At 35.8% G+C, this 18669-nt stretch overlaps 1 protein-coding gene across 1 annotated transcript in view; it reads right to left on the reverse strand.

The window, feature by feature from the left end:
• Window positions 1–3036: 3036 nt before the first annotated feature.
• Elp2 (elongator complex protein 2) overlaps window positions 3037–18669 on the reverse strand; it is a 31371-nt gene continuing 15738 nt past the window's right edge. Inside the window, exons 8-12 of the mRNA XM_069819547.1 lie at window positions 14735–14878; window positions 12941–13106; window positions 9830–9978; window positions 6108–6486; window positions 3037–3207 (exon numbers count right to left, since the gene is read on the reverse strand). Of these exons, the coding sequence (XP_069675648.1) occupies window positions 3051–3207; window positions 6108–6486; window positions 9830–9978; window positions 12941–13106; window positions 14735–14878 (995 nt within the window). The 3' untranslated portion in view covers window positions 3037–3050. The remainder of the gene's footprint in view (window positions 3208–6107; window positions 6487–9829; window positions 9979–12940; window positions 13107–14734; window positions 14879–18669) is intronic.

Below are 18669 nucleotides of genomic sequence, written 5' to 3' on the forward strand. Positions count from 1 at the left end.
CCCAGTAGTCTTACCTGGAAGTCAAGTATATGGTAACTTACTCTCTGCTCATTTCCAGGTTAGATGCTTTTTATCTTACTACTCGTACATTGAGAACTTAAGTACCTGTGGCAGTGGCAGTGGTGAAGATGGTGACATTATAATAATAATAATAATAATAATAATAATAATAATAATAATAATAATAATAATAATAAACCCACCACAGTGGTCTAGTGGCTAGAATGCTTGATTTATAATCCTGTGGACCCGGGTTCGATCCCTGGCGTATTTCCAATTTATAATTTGTGTTGCACGAGCCCATGACCTAAGTAGGTAACACAGAGGTTTCCTCCAGAAACTCCGGTTCCCCTGTGACATCTCTACAAATCTACATAATCATCTCATCTCATCGTGGGTGTAGCGTATACGATTTTACAGAGCCTTCAACTTAAGATGCAACCCTGGTCATGGCAGGCAGGTGGGCAATAGGCCAGTCCCTATAGCAGAAAAACCAAGCAGGAAAACCCAGCGGTGTTGTATGACCCGGCATGCAGTTAGTGTTAGTGTAAGATGTGTAATTGGTTGGTCAGGTTTAGTTTTCATTATAGTCTTTACCACTGTACAGAGAGTGTTTTTACTTTTGACAAAATTTACGACGACTTCACCAAAACCTTAAGACGTGCAGGCTGTATTGACAGATGGCACCTTACAACTGTGTCACAATATCTACAAGATTCATTCATTCATTCATTCATTCATTCATTCATTTATTTTATTCCATAGATCTTACACGAGCAATGAAGCTTTTAGATGTGGAACAAGTCAAAATTTTACATTATTACAATTACAATTTTTACAAATTTTTATAGTTTTACAATTTAGTAATTTTCTACAATTTTTACAATTTTGTGCAATTTTTTACAATATTTTGGCGAGATGTAGTGAGATGAGGTGAGGTCCGAGGATTCGCCAAAATATTACCCGGCATTTGCCTTTTGGTTTGGGGAAAACCTCGGAAAAACCCAACCAGGTAATCAAATCAAAGGGGGGTAATTTAATCAAAGGGGTTGATGCCAAGGACTCGCCATTGCAAAGGTTCAGTCTTCAAAATCATTCCCAGTATAATAGTAGTAAGCACAATAAGCCCATTATAATAACACAATGGGCCCAACGGGGATTTATTCCCATGAATGGCCAAAATGATAATTTAGGAAACCCTTTCTCCTATATAGGGGAAAAATGGTTAGGTTTCACCCTTACGGTATTAAATAAGCTGACCCGTACTGTACTTGTTATTCCAACCATTGTGTAGGCCACTGCTCTGAAAGTCCATGTTAAAATTGAGAGTTCAAACTTTATGCGATAGAAGTGAAATTTTTGATTGTGACAACTCATTCAGGATCGTTTCATTTCCTTTGCCATTATCCACTCTAACTAAAGTATTAAAACTCAGTTAAAGAAAGATAAATTTGGCCACTAGCTTGAATCTCTAGCTCGGGGGGCCTTAGAACATGTACAACTTTCCATTCTGAGTAGTACAATGGACACATCCAAGCTGTCTACGTCCAAGGGCAATCCCCAGCCCGTGCCCCTCTTCTCAAGGAGACTAATGGATTGTATGTGCAGTCAACAGTTCAATGAAGAAGAAATTCTACAAAAGTTGTCGTCGTAAATTTCGTCAATTCCCTGATGCAACTGTCACAAATAAGGCCACGATTTCAAGACTATTCAGAAAATTTTCTATCACTGGTTCAGATTTGGATAGGAAGAAAAACAAGAGAGCATTATACTAACAGAGGAAAAGTTTCATGGTATCGGAGCACTTTTAGAGGCGAGTCCGAAAAAATCTATCTTGTGTGTAGCTACATAGAGATCATTTCGAACATCTTATGTCTTAAGGTAATAAACACCAATTAATTTTACAGACTATAAACTAACACTATACCTTGACCAAAACTACTTCCGACTTGACAGTTTACAGAGAAGGGGGAGCAGTGTTGTCATGTTGCCCATCTTTCGTGTAAGCGAGTGTGCTGCCGATAGAGTGCAGTAATGAACAGCTGACATGAACACATACATTTCTAACCAATTTGATGAACACATTATTATTTTTATTAGTCTATTATAATTATCATTAGTGGTAGTGGTGGTGGTATTCTTCAATGTAATACTGTTAGAAAAGCGTGGAAAGGACTGTAAACTGTAAAAATAGGTTTACTTTTATGAGTGTCGGTGTTCTTCAATGTAATATTGTTAGAAAGTCGTTGAAACAATTGTAAACTGTAAAAATATTTATGATTAAAAATGTGCACGGCCTTTTTCTTTTCCAATATCGATAACAGTGCTCTTATTAATTTTAACACAAGCAGCAGTTCTCATTATGACTTGCGCCAAAGGTAAAAGAGACCCGCCATTATCTTTTTCCCTCCCAAATTACTCTCTTACATAACACACCATCTCTCACGCTTGACTCTTTAACAGGGCATCTTGTACTCGTACAATATTCTTTGTTCTCTGCCTGTCTTTCCTTCCTTCCAACATTGCACAAGTCACCTGTTTAGAAACTCTCGCAGAAACTAGAAAACACACACTAGCCACACACTCCACCAATGACAATGAAGATAATACATGTAATATAATTTAAACACAATAATTATCGATACACTAAAACAATAATACAAGTAAACAATATTTTTAATTCACACAAAGCACGCGCTAAGCAGCCAACTCAAAGTCATTCCTGGCACTGTATTCACCACTAGACCGTGGTATTCACGTGCAACTTGTAAACATAGACAGGGCAACACCATCCCGTTACTATGGTTACGCGTCTCTCGTGATTGGTTGATTTGAATGGTTGCCATGGTAACATGCTAAAGGTGCCATTTGTCAGGTCGGAAGTTGTTTTGGACAGACCATAAATACGGGTAGAATGAATGCATGTCAGGGCCTTTAGCAGTTTCATTACCGCACAGAGTAAGGCCCGCCTGCCGGTGCTTGGGTTGCGTCTTAAGTTTAAGGCGCTGTATTTATAAAAATTATCTATATTATACATAAGTATACCAATATTACAATTTATTGATATGAATATTATATATTTTGACAGCATGATCAGAAGCACAACTCGCCAACTGAAGAACGTCAGGAATGTCACTATCACAGCCACTTCGAACAGCCACTAGAGGTCGGAACATAAGCTTCTTCACTGTCAGATGATGGCCAGCACTGTGAAACTGGTTAAGGAAAGTTATGCTAGTTACAGAAAGCTCTCTAGCAAAGAACTTAAACACATCTATACTAAAATATGTTTACAGACAGTTGAACACCATTGTTGGCTCTGTAAGACACAATTATTTCAGTAATTGTACAACCATAGAAACATAAAGTGACCGGCTGGGTTTTTTTCAACTGAGCTTCAAAAGGTACAGTTGTCGGCATAAATTCAACATGTTTATAAAGCAGAATAATGCAATTAAAACTAATCCTCATGTTATAATATACAATAAGGTTACCAGATACGTCCGTTTCCTGGGAACAGTACTTTTGCCTCCGGGAAAAATCTGTTCCTGTTTTTTAATAAACTTCCCAAATTGTCCTGTTTTCTTCCTCAAGACTTCAATTGTAACTGAAGTAATTTTCATTGGTGTTGTGTCATCCACTTCATAGTTCTACCAACCTGTGCGTTATTTATGAAATGACCATTGTAATTTAATTTAATTTGGTAATAATATTATTATAATAGGGCCTAATAATAACAATAGCAAAACAACAGCAATGGTAATAGTAATGTAGTGATAATTCTGTGAAACAAAAGGTGTCCCTAAACTGGAAGTAAAAAATTTGGTAACCTTAATACTGGTATATGGATCATAATCAAGATTTAGAATGTATGTGTATCCAATGTCTACCCACTTCACTTGCATGATTGCTAGGGTAAGTGCATGTATAAATGTTTGTGTAAGTGTTGTGCACGGAATGGTTGAAGATAATGATGAAAATAAGGAAAGGAGAAAGGGAACCCCAGTGCCAGCACATAGCCTACTCCTGTCGAATGGCACCAAGGGGGCCTTCAGGCTTAACGTCCCCTTCCAACAGACGAATCACTATCAACAGTGACATATACCTTCTCTTCATATGCACTGTGGAGAGATTTGGAATTTAACCCAGGCATATTGGTACATAATCTAGCGATTAGAAGTTGTGTACCAACACCTCTTTGGTCCTGAGGTAGAAATTTTCCACGAAAATTTCTGACCCCACCGGGAATTGAACCCGAGCTGGCTGGTCTGGAGGTAGACGCGCTACCACAGAGCTAAATCAGTGGACAAATTAGAATGTTTACAAGCTACATTTGAATAGCTAAAGAGAAAAACGTTGCAAGAGCCAAATTAAAATTTTACAGGAACAAAAAATGAAATACTTGATGCTTAGCATTGTAACATTTTCCACAATCTCCTAAGTTCTATAGCCTGTATCAATATTGAAGGTTGTAGTTCCATTTTAAATCAACAGAGTTCACTACAGTATAACACAGAATATGTGTAACATGTTCATATTAAAACACTGCAAGAGGAAATAAAATGTTGCTTGTTTTATCTCTTAGCATTTATATGTATAATGTTGTTGTTTTCTAATGCCAGGCGTTTGACAATAAAGTCATTTGACCTCTTGCACTCCAATATTTTTCAAAGATATTATCATGGCCAGCCTCTGAAGCACAGATTTCGAATCCATTTCTTGGTTTGAGTTGCACAATGGGCAGTTAGGGGACTGATATATTCCAATTCTATGCAGGTGTTTGGCCAAACAATCATGGCCTGTTGCCAATCTAAATGCGGCTACAGACGATTTTCGTGGTAAATCGGGAATTAACTGTGGATTTTGATGCAGAGAGTTCCATTTTTTTCCCTTGGGATTGTGTTATCAAATTTTGTTTGTTGAAGTCTAAGTATGTAGATTTAATAAATCTTTTCACAGAGTAATACGCAGATTTAGTAACAGGTCTGTAAGTAGCAGTGCTGCCCTTCTTTGCTAAAGCATCAGCATTCTCGTTTCCCAGGATTCCACAATGGGATGGTATCCATTGGAATACAATTCTTTTATTGAGTGATATTAATTGAGAGAGCATTTTAGTTATTTCTGCTGTTTGAGATGAAGGTATGTGTTTAGAGACTAATGATAGAATAGCTGCTTTGGAGTCTGACAATATAACTGCATTCTTAAATTTATTGATGTATAATGTATAATGTAAATGCTTGTTAATAGATATCAGATGATATTAGTATATACCAATTAACTTCAACGTAACACTCATGCGTTCCATATCTCCTTGATAGATGAAAGATAGACTGTCAGCCTGCAAAGAAAGTGTTCTGTGTTCGATCCTCAACTGTGACTGTTTTTTATTATTATTACATCTTTGCAATTTCAACCTATGTTACTCAGAACTTTATGTTTCTTGCATACAATTTGGGAAAATTATGTAGCCCTGAAAAGGGCTGTTTTTGGGTGTCCATTCAAAATTAATACCAAAGACATCTGAATAATTTCAAGGGAAAAATTGTTCCGTGGCCGGGTACCGATCCCGGGACCTCTGGTTGAACGTACCAGCGCTCTACCAACTGAGCTACCCGGGAACTCCACCCGACACCGTCTCAACCTTTCCCTTTATATCCACACAACTCGCGAGGGCTGACGAAATGCCAGAGACCCACAACGAGTGCACACAAACTCTGTGTGATTTGGAATTGTGGTTTTCTGTTAACGTACACAGTGACGTATATATTATGCAAATCTAGTCAGGTGGAGTTCCCGGGTAGCTAAGTTGGTAGAGTGCTGGTACGTTCAACCAGAGGTCCCGGGATCGATACCCGGCCCCAGAACAATTTTTCCCTTGAAATTATTCAAACCTGCTTTACAGGGAGCTTTACCTGAAAGATTAGATTTACCAAAGACATCTGTTGTCAGCGACTTCTCATAGTCAACTGCCAAGTACGGTAATTTTAGGAGTAATATGGGATGCACATAAGATCCAGAATGTCAATGAACCTCCACATACCAACACCAATAGCAATCAGTTCATTACAATTGCTTTAAAACGGCCAATATTTTATTAAAAAGGATACGAATTGTCAAGTTCCACACATTTCTTCCAGTTTTCTTCAGTTTCTCCAGCAGCAGACGACCACTTGTACAAGTGAATGTAGCCACTTTCCAGTCCAATAGCTATCAGATATTCATCAGAGGAGACTTTCATTGGAGCCACTGCCAGAGCCGTCACAGATTGATTTGAGAGCTCTAGTGGCTTTGAAATAACGCCGTACTGACCAAGAGCTGACCCAGTCTCAGATGGTGATCTGCTATGGCCCCAGACCACTACTTTACCATCTCGAGATCCAGTGAGGAAGTGTTTGGAATCATGTGTCCAACAACACGTCCAGATAATCCGTGTATGTACTCCTGTCTTCTTATCAGTGCTGGCAACCAGTGTGTAGCTTTTACTGCCTGAAACAAAAGTTTTTATTTATAGAAGTTGTATCACTTATTAGGTTATTTAATGTCGATGGAACTGGTGAAAGCAAGAGGGAATCTGGTGACATGACGAGGATTCGCCATATGATTACCTGATCGCTAATTCCATGGATGATAGATTTATCAGTAGGGCTAGGATTTTGATTACCTATATATCATGAAAAAAATGTCCTAAAAACAATGCATTTATGACCTAAAAATCTTTCAAAAATGCCCTTAAAACTGCTCTAAAAACTGATCTTACATAATTGGCTTAGTAGGAAAAGAGGTTTTGCGCTACTTAATATTTAGACTAGTAATTAAATTAAATTTTACATAATTTTTTCTAAGTAATACACTTTAATTAATTATTTTACCTAATGTAGTTTCCATGTATGATCGTTCACCTCTGCTTCGGCATATGAACGTGAGGCCAGCAGTCGGCTGGTTGGTCTTCATGGGCTGTAGCACCATGGATTTACTTTACTTTTAGTTTCCATGTAGTCTACCACAAGGCCACTCTTATCCGGAATTAGCAGGTATAGAGGAGTCTTTATTGAAGGGGTAGTTGGACTGATCCATTACATGGGCTATACTACGTTAAAATGGCAATATTTGTGTAGAAAAATGATTAAAATACGAGTATTATACAAAATAATGGGTATTAATGGACAAAATACATAAAGAAAATATCGAAGGAAATAAATATTATTTTACATTAATATTGGGGATTTATGGCCAAAATTAAATGAAAATGCCTAAAAAATGATCGAATAAAACAAAAGATGCTCTTATGACTTGAAACAGGCAAAAAATGCAAAAAATATGCCCTAACAAATATGTCTTAAAACACTCAGTTTATCACATAACATACAACAGCTATGTTTCTGGCTTACTATAAAAAAGATGCAATTTTAGATTAGATTAGATTAGATTAGATTTATTTATTTAACCTGGTAGAGATAAGGCCGTCAGGCCTTCTCTGCCCCTCTACCAGGGGATTACAACTATAACATGAACAATAAGATTACAATTAATATTAAATTTACAATTACAATTACAATAAAAATTAAAGTACGACAAGAATACCTGATTAATGAAAGCTAGACATTTTATCATAGAAGTTAAGAACAAAGAATATTTTTGTATTTACTAAATTACAAATTAAACCTACAATAACAGAATTCTATAGTGATGAAATTACCGGATATTGAGATATTTTGTGGTAGATTAAAAGAACTATTTACAAGAAACCATGTCTGAACGAGTCTCAATTACTGACCAAGTGCCTAGTAAGTTTGCGTTTGAATTGAATTTTATTTCGACAGTCCCTGATGCTAGCAGGTAACGAATTCCAAAGTCTTGGCAGGGCTATTGTGAAAGAGGATGAGTATGAGGAGGTGCGATGGGATGGTATTGTTAGTATTGTTTCATGGCGAGAGCGTGTGTTCAGATTGTGGTGGGAAGAAAGGTAAGTGAAGCGAGACGACAGGTACGAAGGAATAGAAGAGTTCAAGATTTCGAAGAGAAAGAGAAGTGAATGTAAATTTCTTTTCTTATCTAGTTTAAGCCAACCTATTGCTTCAAAATCCTAGCCCTATTTATCAGAATTGTGACATGTGATGAAAAATTGGTATATTACCACAACCCTGACACAGTGGCTCGATCCCTGTCAGCTACCAAAGTCATCTTAAACAAAATCGGTTCAGACCCAAAGTAATGTTATATGTCTGGTGGAATTTTGAAGGTGTGATTCATGGGAGTTTGTTCTGAACATACATGCAGTCGATATGGATCTTTATTCTCAACAGCTAGAATGAGTTCATGAAGCTTTGCGACAGAGACACCCAGAATTAGTTAATTGGAATAGAGTTATCTTGCAACAGGACAATGCAAGACCCTGTATCACTTAAACAACCATGGAAAAAATCGAGGAATTGGGAGGAATCGAACTGCTTACACACCTGGCATATAGCCCTGATCTTGCGCCTTCAGATTACCATCTGTTTCGATCCAGTTTCCAAAATTTGCAGCCGTTGAAATAGGTATCACCAAATTCTTCATATCAAAAACCAAAAAATGGTACCATTGCGAGATAACAAACCTCGCTGAAAGGTGGTTCAAGACCATAGACTCTAATGACCTTTGTTTAAAGATTACCATATTTACTTACGTAATAGGCGCAAATTTTTCCATAATTTTTTTATTAAAACTTGAGGGTGTGCATTAGATGCGAGGAAAAAATTTTAGGGGGAAAAAATCATAACCACTTTACATCCCACGTGATAATCACAACTGGTTTCGACATTGGATATTCAAGTAATGTTGAATATGATTGATTGTACGACAGAAGTTTCTGTTTCGTTTTCAATAGTTACGCATATTGCATTTAGACCGGTGGCCCTATTTCTGTGAACTTCTGCAAATTTAATTACATTTAACTTCAAACTTGCCGAGTAAATATTTACACTTATTGAGGTTCATTATAAAGCAACATGATAACAACCACAGAACACAAATGAAGTAAGCAACAATCGACATTAACCTACTCATAGCACGTTGAAAGTTTTTAAACTATTAAAAAGAACCAATTACAATCCATTTTTGCATTTTAAAAGAACCAATCGCAATGAATTAATTCTTTGTTTTAAAAATTTAAACATGAGAAATGCATCCAACATTACGATTGTACATTACCACAGGTAGCAATTGAAAATGTAAAGCATACATTATGCAAGGATTTTTCTTCCTACATATTATTGTCAAAAATTGGGGTGCATACATTATGCAATGAGATTTTTTTTAGTAGGTTATTTTACGATGCTTTATCAACAGCTTAGGTTATTTAGCGTCTAAATGGACTGAAGATGATAATTCCGGTGAAATGAGTCCAGGGTCCAGCACCGAAAGTTACCCAGCATTTGCTCATATTCGATTGAGAGAAAACCCCGGAAAAATCCTCAACCAGATAACTTGCCCTGACCGGGAATCGAACCCGGGCCATCTGGTTTCGCGGCCAGACGCGCTAACCATTACTCCACAGGCGTGGACCATTAAGCAATGACATCTTTTACGTGAGTAAATACAGTATATATTGACAGATTATATCCAAAAGCTAAAATTGAATTTAATATCGCTCCAAATTTATTAAGAATGTTTAATTCACCATATTATGCAAATACTTAATGCCTAAATTATGCAAATCTTTTCAGAGATTCTGCCAAAAAGAAGCATGAACTTTAAGGGGTCTGTGACATTCAAAAGGTTGGAAACCACTGACCTGAACTGTTCTATAGAATAAAAAGACAACTTCATGCACTAACACATATTCACTCACCTAACTCATTATTGTCTAACTGGAAGAGACTCCATCGACGATCACGAGAAACTGACAACAGAAATTGGTCATCAGGTGAGAATGCCATCTGGGTCACTGTCAGCTGGTGAGAGACAAGCTGCTGGGTTTGTTTCCAAGTCGATGTATCCCTATGGAAGAGTCAAGTGTTAAGCAAACCAACATCAACGAAGTACAATAGTTATATATGAAAACCAAAACATTGACTGGTTGATTTCTAACGCCAGGCAGTTGATAATTACGTCAATGCATCTTCTCAAATGTCTCATTTTAACTGATAATCGTGTTCATTTGTGCACCTTGCACTACCATGTCAGTGGGATTACTGCAGACAGCACAAAGATCAGAAAGCTTATGAGTGAAAAGATACAATCTTTAAAGCAACGCTTATCTGAAAACTTTTACAATTTTCGTCCAAAATTTAAGAATTTTAAACTACATAAACATGCCTACAATACTATCATCTGTACAGAATTTGGTGCCATTAGGTCTAATAGTTTTGAAATTATATTTTTTAAATATATTTTATACTGGTATCACTAAAAAGACTCCTTGCGACAAAGTTTTCAAAATTTTTAGTTCATATTGAAAAGCTTGAAAATTGCCATGGTAATAAAGATTAGTGTCTTGAGCTCAGTCTAAATAGAGATTTACAACAATATTTGTTTACCATACATGCCCACAGCTTATTTTTCTGCCTTGAAATATATTTTACTTTCCCCTCTCTATCTCTCTGACTATCATTTAATGGATGTTTTTATGTTAAAGAAGAAGAAATGAAATTGTTCTGCTTCAACTTTCAATTGTAAAAGAAGTTTGATTTAAAGAATATCTTTTGAAGCTCTCACACTAGAAGTACATTTTATCAATCAATCTTCTTAATGTATCCAGCTGTTTGCTGACAACATAAAGTCCACTATAGTCCACTGTAGTCTATTCAGTTGTTGTTTTTCACGAGAAATGAGGGGTATTTTGATCAGTGTTCATTATAGATGCCTGTTGCTAGTAGCCAGAGGTGGAGGTGTAGTCAATATATACTGCAGGGCTGTGTCTTCTGCAACTGGTACTGATGATTTTAATTTACTTCTTTTGTGGTTTATGGATGGACAGTATAGAAGAATGTGTTCCAGATCTTCATCATGATTATTACACCACAGACAAGTAGGATTATCAGAAATGTGAAATCGGTGTAGGTACAATTGTGTGACAATGTGACCTGTTCTGGCTTTTGTTAAAAATGTTTGAACATTTTATGAAACCTGGAATTTGCATCTGCAGTACTACGAGTTTTTCTTAACCATTCCTATGTATGATATGGTTCTGGATTTCAGCGCTGTAGAGGTGGACCATTTGTGTGTATGAACATCAAGGAATATATATCAGGAAAAGTAAGAGATGATCTAAAATCAGTATAGATCTTAATGTAAAAATATACAAGGGTTGGGGCATAAGTCATAGCAACAATTTTTTTTTTTTTGTGAGAATTCGAGCATTGATGAAAAATGTGAAATATACAGATGAAAGGGCAAGGAATGGACGAAATGCACGGACATTTAACAACACGCCAACATTTTGCTCCTCATGTTTATTAGGGTTCCTGTGCCAGAATCAATACAGCACACATATCTGTTCTAAAGGCCCTCAAGGCAACTGTCCGGTATGGAAGGGCATTATTCCCGACAGCTTCTACCAGGTACTCTCTGGCATTCCTCTCATGGAGAAGAGTTATTTTGATATACGAGTGTTGTTCAATACAAATTACATCCATCCTGCATGGTGCTACACTGAATCTGATTTAACATTACTCTCTGTTCTATTACAGATAAGCACAGAGCCATCTTTTGTTGTGGACACACACTTTGACTGCACAGCTTCTGTGCAACATACATTTTGTGATACCAACCCTTACCTTTGAAAAAAAAAATAGTTGCCATGTCTTATGCTCCAACCCTCGTAGATCCCCATGTAGAAAAATTAGGCACTCATATGCTGTATGGCTCCATATGAGTAAAATTTTCTCTTTCCCATATGATTCATTAAAAAATTGCAGGTTCCCATATTCCTCATATGGCTCCCACGATAGCACTGTATATAATATGGCTGTTGAATGGTCCTCTTCCAGAATATGCTTTTATATTCTTAATATATATGGTACAATCCTAATGAGAGCATTTTGAAGCGATTGTATAAGTAATGGGTTGCTAAATGGCTTGTCTTCAAAGTGTTAAATTTCACTATTTCATTTTTGAAGACCCATTATATAGGCGATGCATAATGCTTTTTGGACTGTTGGACTGATAATATGTAATGCACACCAATTCACATTTTCACATGAAGTTTGGCTTGTGTATAAAATGGTATCCACCAAACAATGTGATCAGAAAATTGGGAGCTATATAAGTAATATATATATATATATATCTATTTTTATTAACAGCGAGTACTTGACTGTGTGTCATTCACTCCATCTAGCATAACAATCCCAATAGCTGTGTGTGATGCTATCAGTTGGCTGTCGGGTGTTGGCATTATTACAGCTGCTGCACCACACTATTATCAAATGGTTAAATGGCAAGTTGTAGCCGATTTAAGTGAACACCATATTTTAACGGTTTGGTGGCTACTTCATCCACACACAACTTCCAGAATGTCTGGAGGACCACACCTGCTGTTGGTCGACAGGTCCATTGGACCTAGTTGGAAGATATTGTTGATCACCAGCTTTCCCTCCTTAAAGCCACTGGAGGACGATTTTAATGCCATAGCACGTCAGCACTAGGAACAGAAAGTGCTCATTGTGCAACTCAAACCAAGAAATGGACTCGGAACACCTCAAAATCTGTACTTCAGTGGCTGACCATGATAATATCTTTGAAAAATATTGGAGTGCAAGAGGTCAAATGACTTTATTGTCAAACGCCTGGCATTAGAAAACATTATTATTATCAACATAATAATCATCATCATCATCATCATCATCATTACTACTACTGCTATTATTAATATTGTTGTTGTTGTTGCTTAATTTTAATAAAGAAACGCAAGCTTCCTGCCATTAACAACTTACGACAATGAATAAGAGAGAATGGGTACCAGAGGATAACAGCTGCATGTTCTGCTGTAGTTGCTTTGCATGCAGATGCCAACAATGTCCCGTCATGTCTTGCTGCCAATGCAAACAGTTCGTAGCCATGGCCGTAAAGTTTGTGAACTTCTGGCCACAAAGTATTTTGCAGAAGATTTTCTTCAGCTGGAGGTTCTGAAAAAATCACGAAAATGAATCAATTATTCTCTGTCTTAAGAAAATTAAAATTTACACAAATAATTAAACGAATGATACTGAGAACAAGTTATAAAAATTTACATAAGCAATCCAGAAAATAAACTTAATAAGTTTTAATTATATTGGGTTACAGTTCAGTCTAAACTTATAATTTTTACACAATGAATTAAATCATAGAGTGTAAATATATTTTATTTTATTATATGACGAGCGCTTTCACATTACGGCATCATCAGGTCTCATGAACATAACAGGAACACATTATAAACCATCTGGTTAACAACATATAATATGCATGAGTTATAACATTACGATGAAGACTAGAAACTCTGGTGTATTTTTCATGAGCATGTCAGAATGCATATGTAATTTAAGAAGCATTTGCACATTGTTGTTCAATATGGAAGAACTAGAAATATACAATATTATGCACACTATGTCTTAAATATTAGATAAAATAATTAAAATACAATTCTGTGGCCGGGAGGAAAAAAGTCTGAAGTCAATTTTTTGTGAAAATGAGATTTCTATATATTCTGAAAAGGGAAACAATTCTCTACAATCTGGTAAAACAGCTAAAGTCAAATGAGACTCCTGACTGGATTTATAGACCGTTACCAAATGTCCTAAGTACTTTTTGAATCGAGCACACACAGAATAAAGAACTTAAGAATATTTAATACTTTATTCCTTACAAACCATCACATGTTTACTTTCCATGTTTCCCTATTAAAAAGGTCTAACTTGTATTTTAGCCATTTTATCACACACTGATGCCCTTTTCTTTTAAAACTTTAAGTACCAGGTTAAACAGTCCTATAATTGTTTAAGACCTATTTTGCATTCCTAATAATTTACATTTCTCATTTATTTTGACATGAAGAAGGTCTTATGTTTAAATAGTCCTTTTTACTTAGTTTGAATTCTAGTCTTAAAAAGGCTTAAGTGCGGCTATTTTTGGAAAAAAAATCAAGAAAATTGTTAAATGAACAACATTACCTATTTTAGAGGAAATATAAACAAATAATATCCAAGAAAACCTCTTACTTAAAAAACTCTATAATTGACACCAATTTCAATCTTTCTACTGCTCTCCTGAAAAGTATACAATTTTTACTTAAGACCTTTTTCCTCCCGGCCACAGAATTAAAAACAGTTGGAAAAACATGTGTTAAAATGAACTAGCTGTGGTACATAGTTGTTAAAATTGCATCTATGATATATGCTGAAAATAGTTATCTTATCAGAGAATCTAGTAATTATGTATTTCGTAGTTGTGTGTCCAGGAATGATAGTTTAAACTTATTAACTATAGAAGGCCTAACCCTTGTTGACTATTTCAGAATAAACATAAACTATTAATTAAATTCACTGTTGAAACAGTTTTAATACAATCATATTAGCACTTGTACCCTAGAACATTGGGACTCTGCTTTCGGCTTTCGGTTTCAGAGTAGCAGTGGGATCTTCTATCCTTATGAAAAACAGATTAATTTTTTTTTGCCTTCATTAGGTCCAGTAACTAAAATTCCAGTGTAAAATGCAACTATCTCGCGAACTTACAATGATACATGGACAAAAAAGTTTAAACATAATCAAAATACCTTTCAGATCAATTGGAGTGAAGTAAAATTCTGGATATTCATCTTTGACATGCCTTTCTTCTCGAGGTAACTCCTCACTATCATACACAGCTTTGTTGGAGAGACCCAGTGCTGGTACTGATGCTCCTTCAGGAATTGACAAAGCTGGAAAACAATACAATAATTAACAGACAAGTAATTGCATAATAACTGTTAATTGAGTAAAAAATATTAATGACTACTAAGTAGGGGAAAGTTGGACAAAATGGGGAGGCTAGTGGTGTTTCAATTATTACAAAGAATTTAAATATCAAGGAATAAATATGTTTAACGTATCCTCTTTGTCAAACACTTCTCTAGTGAGTGCTGTATTTCAAATTTCCATTTTCCAAAACTTTTTTTCAGAAAATCTTGTTTTCCGAAACATGTGCTTCCTCCGCATTTAGTCCAACCAGTATGATAAAACAGGGATGAAATAAAATTCACAGATATTGATTTCATTTATAGCCTATATTTAAATTTATGTTATTTTCTATGTATAAAATCACATACAAAACTGGCATCACTCTCCTCGACTCCATTTCAAACTTCATGTGCCCAGTTTTTGCATTCCGGACATTAAATTCATTCTTCATGGCTGGCTGATTTAGAATAGAGTTCATCATAATATAAACATCATCACTTTCCTCCTCTGAACTTGAGTCATCTAAACTTGCCTTTGCTTTTGTTTTAGCTCCTCATGGCTCAACGAAAAGTTTTCTTATCACTTTCTTAGGCATGGTTACATTATAATATTTTTCTGAGCTTTGTTTTTCTGCCATTTTCTTGTTCTTTAAATCCAGTTTCCGTTTTTGGTCTCTTCTGCACCTTGTATCTTGTCCTTATAAGGTACTGAAATCAGAACTGTACATAGAGACCTCTCCGAACACGACAGAAAGTAGTTATCCACTTAGCCACTAGATTTCAGCACTAGTTTCATCAGAACAAACAACCTCCCTGTTTTGCCCTACATTCTCATTTTGTCAAACTTTCCCCATGAATGATTTATGTATTTGTAGTTCAATGTATTTGAATAAATTACTGGCATTAAAATAAATTTATCCTATGCATAGTGAGGAAGTAAAACGATGTAACCTGATGAAGAAACAAAAAGCATGCCAGAAATTTGCTGTTTAGGCCCACTATCATAAGTTGTTGTTGTTTTCTAATGCCAGGCATTTGACAATAAAGTCATTTGATCTCTTGCACTCCAATATTTTTCAAAGATATTATCATGACCAGCCAATGAAGCACAGATTTTGAGATGTTCCGAATCCATTTCTTGGTTTGAGTTGCACAATGGACAGTTAGGGGACTGATATATTCCAATTCTATGCAGGTGTTTGGCCAAACAATCATGGCCTGTTGCCAATCTAAATGCAGCTACAGACGATTTTCGTGGTAAATCGGGAATTAACTGTGGATTTTGATGCAGAGAGTTCCATTTTTTCCCTTGGGATTGTGTTATTAAATTTTGTTTGTTGAAGTCTAAGTATGTAGATTTAATAAATCTTTTCACAGAGTAATACGCAGATTTAGTAACAGGTCTGTAAGTAGCAGTGCTGCCCTTCTTTGCTAAAGCATCTGCATTCTCATTTCCCAGGATTCCACAGTGGGATAGTATCCATTGGAATACAATTCTTTTATTGAGTGATATTAATTGAGAGAGCATTTTAGTTATTTCTGCTGTTTGAGATGAAGGTGTGTGTTTAGAGACTATTGATAGAATAGCTGCTTTGGAGTCTGACAATATAACTGTATTCTTAAATTTATTGATGTGGCATAGAAGATTCCTGAGACTTTCCCTTATTGCAATGATTTCACCATCAAAACTTGTTGTTCCATATCCAAGAGATCTATAAAATGAGAAGAGACAGCACGTAACACCTGCACCGGCACCTTGTTCTCTGGAGATCAAGGATCCGTCGGTGTATAAATGAAGCCAGTTTTGTGGAGGGTACCTAATATTAATTGTCTCTAAAGACAATTGTTTTAGTATTTCAGTGTTTACTTCTGATTTCAGTATTTCTTCTGTTAAATTTAGATTATATTCTATATTTAATAGAGTTAAAGGGTTTGGTTTAATTTGTAAGTTTTCTTTTAAATTCGGGATATTGATTTTCTGTTTTAATTCTTGAACAATGGATATGAAACTTTTTTGAGTTTTCAATCTACAGAGAGGACTGTATGAATGCCAATTGTTTCCTGGTAATCTGATAAGTTTTTCATATTGAATCAGTGCTTTTTCTTCTATTGTCATTTTGATGTTGTTAATGTTAGTGAGGAATCTCATAGAATCTATTGGAGTTGTTTTGATTCCACCAGTAATGAGTCTGAGAGCTTGGTTTTGAACATATTCTATGTCGTTTATGAAAGGTGAAGTAATCAAAATTTCTCCGCAGTATGTCAGCACTGGCTGTATAAACATTTTGTATGTAGTGTTCAAAGTATTCCTAGAGCATCCCCATTTCTTTCTTGCTAGTCTTTTTAGAAGGGAGAATCTTTTACGAGCTTTTTCAGAAATGTATTTCAAACGGTTGCTCCATGTTAACTTACTATAGAAAATAACTCCAAGATATTTGGATTCATAAGTCCTAGGAAGGTGCTGGCCATTGTATTGGATATTGAATTCTCTTTCTTTTTTACCGAGTGAAAATATTTGGTAGTTACTGTTGCTTAAATTGAGTGTCATCAAATTTGATGTATTCCATTCATGTAGTTGATTTAGAGCTTTAAGAGCAGAATTTTGAATTTTGTCTCTATGTCTGTAAGATCCGGAAGTCCACAAAACTATATCATCTGCAAATAGTGCTGTTTTCATGTTTGATTCCTCTAATAGGGAGGGTAAGTCATTTATATAAATATTGAATAAAGTTGTGCTGAGGACAGCACCCTGAGGTAGACCTCGATATGTTTGTCTGTAACTAGAAAGTGGGTTATTGAATTTAGTGGCAATGAATCGTTGACTAAGGAATTCTGATATCGATCTGAACATATTGCTGGAGATACCTAATTTCTGGAGTTTTAGTAATAATTTATTTCTCCAAACAGAGTCATATGCTAACTGAAAGTCAATAAATATTGCCAAGGTATCTTCTTTCTTGTTAAAACTGTCTTTTATTTCTTGGCCGAGGCGTATGACTTGTTCATTGGTAGTGTAGTTGTCGAAAGCCGGCTTGTCGTGATGATAAAAGATTTTGGGATTCTAAATACCAAGTTAATCTGTTGGAGATCATGAACTCCATGGTTTTCGCTATCATGCTTAATAGTGCTATTGGTCGATAACTATTAACATCATGAGCAGGTTTCCCTTTTTTGTGAATTGGTATAATGATTGCTTTTTTCCAAGCTGCAGGAATTGAGGTGTTCCATGATAAATTGAAAATGGATAAAAATACAGACTTGGCTTTTTCCCCCAGATGTTTAAAAAATTCGGAATGAATGTTGTCGGGGCCAGGAGATTTCTTGGTTTTTAAATTTTGTATAGCTAGAGTTAATTCTTTGGAAGTAAAATTTTGATGAAATATTTCAGGTTTTGTACTAGTAATATTATTTTTATTATTTTTATGTAATTCTCTTTTGATAAATTTGTCAGTTTTTTTGGTATTGGGATGTAATCTGTGAGAGTTTGCAAAAGGGTATCTGTCGGATACAGGGGGGAGAGCCATTAATCCTTCCCATTGAAGGCTTTAAGGAGCCAACCTGGACAAATACCCAATGTCCCATCCCTACCTTCCCGTGATGCAGCTGTTAGTAAGAGTAATTTTACAAGCTGAACTAAAGGGAGGGGCTACTCATCAATTAGCACTGGTCAGCTTGATGAGTTAATGACTGAATTTGGTATAATTTTCCTCTAACCAATACCTAATTCCCTCTTTACCCTTTCCTATCCAGTCCTCTGACTGAACTCTTACTTT

This window comes from Periplaneta americana, chromosome 1, assembly GCF_040183065.1.
Source record: "Periplaneta americana isolate PAMFEO1 chromosome 1, P.americana_PAMFEO1_priV1, whole genome shotgun sequence".
Classification (NCBI taxonomy): domain Eukaryota; kingdom Metazoa; phylum Arthropoda; class Insecta; order Blattodea; family Blattidae; genus Periplaneta; species Periplaneta americana.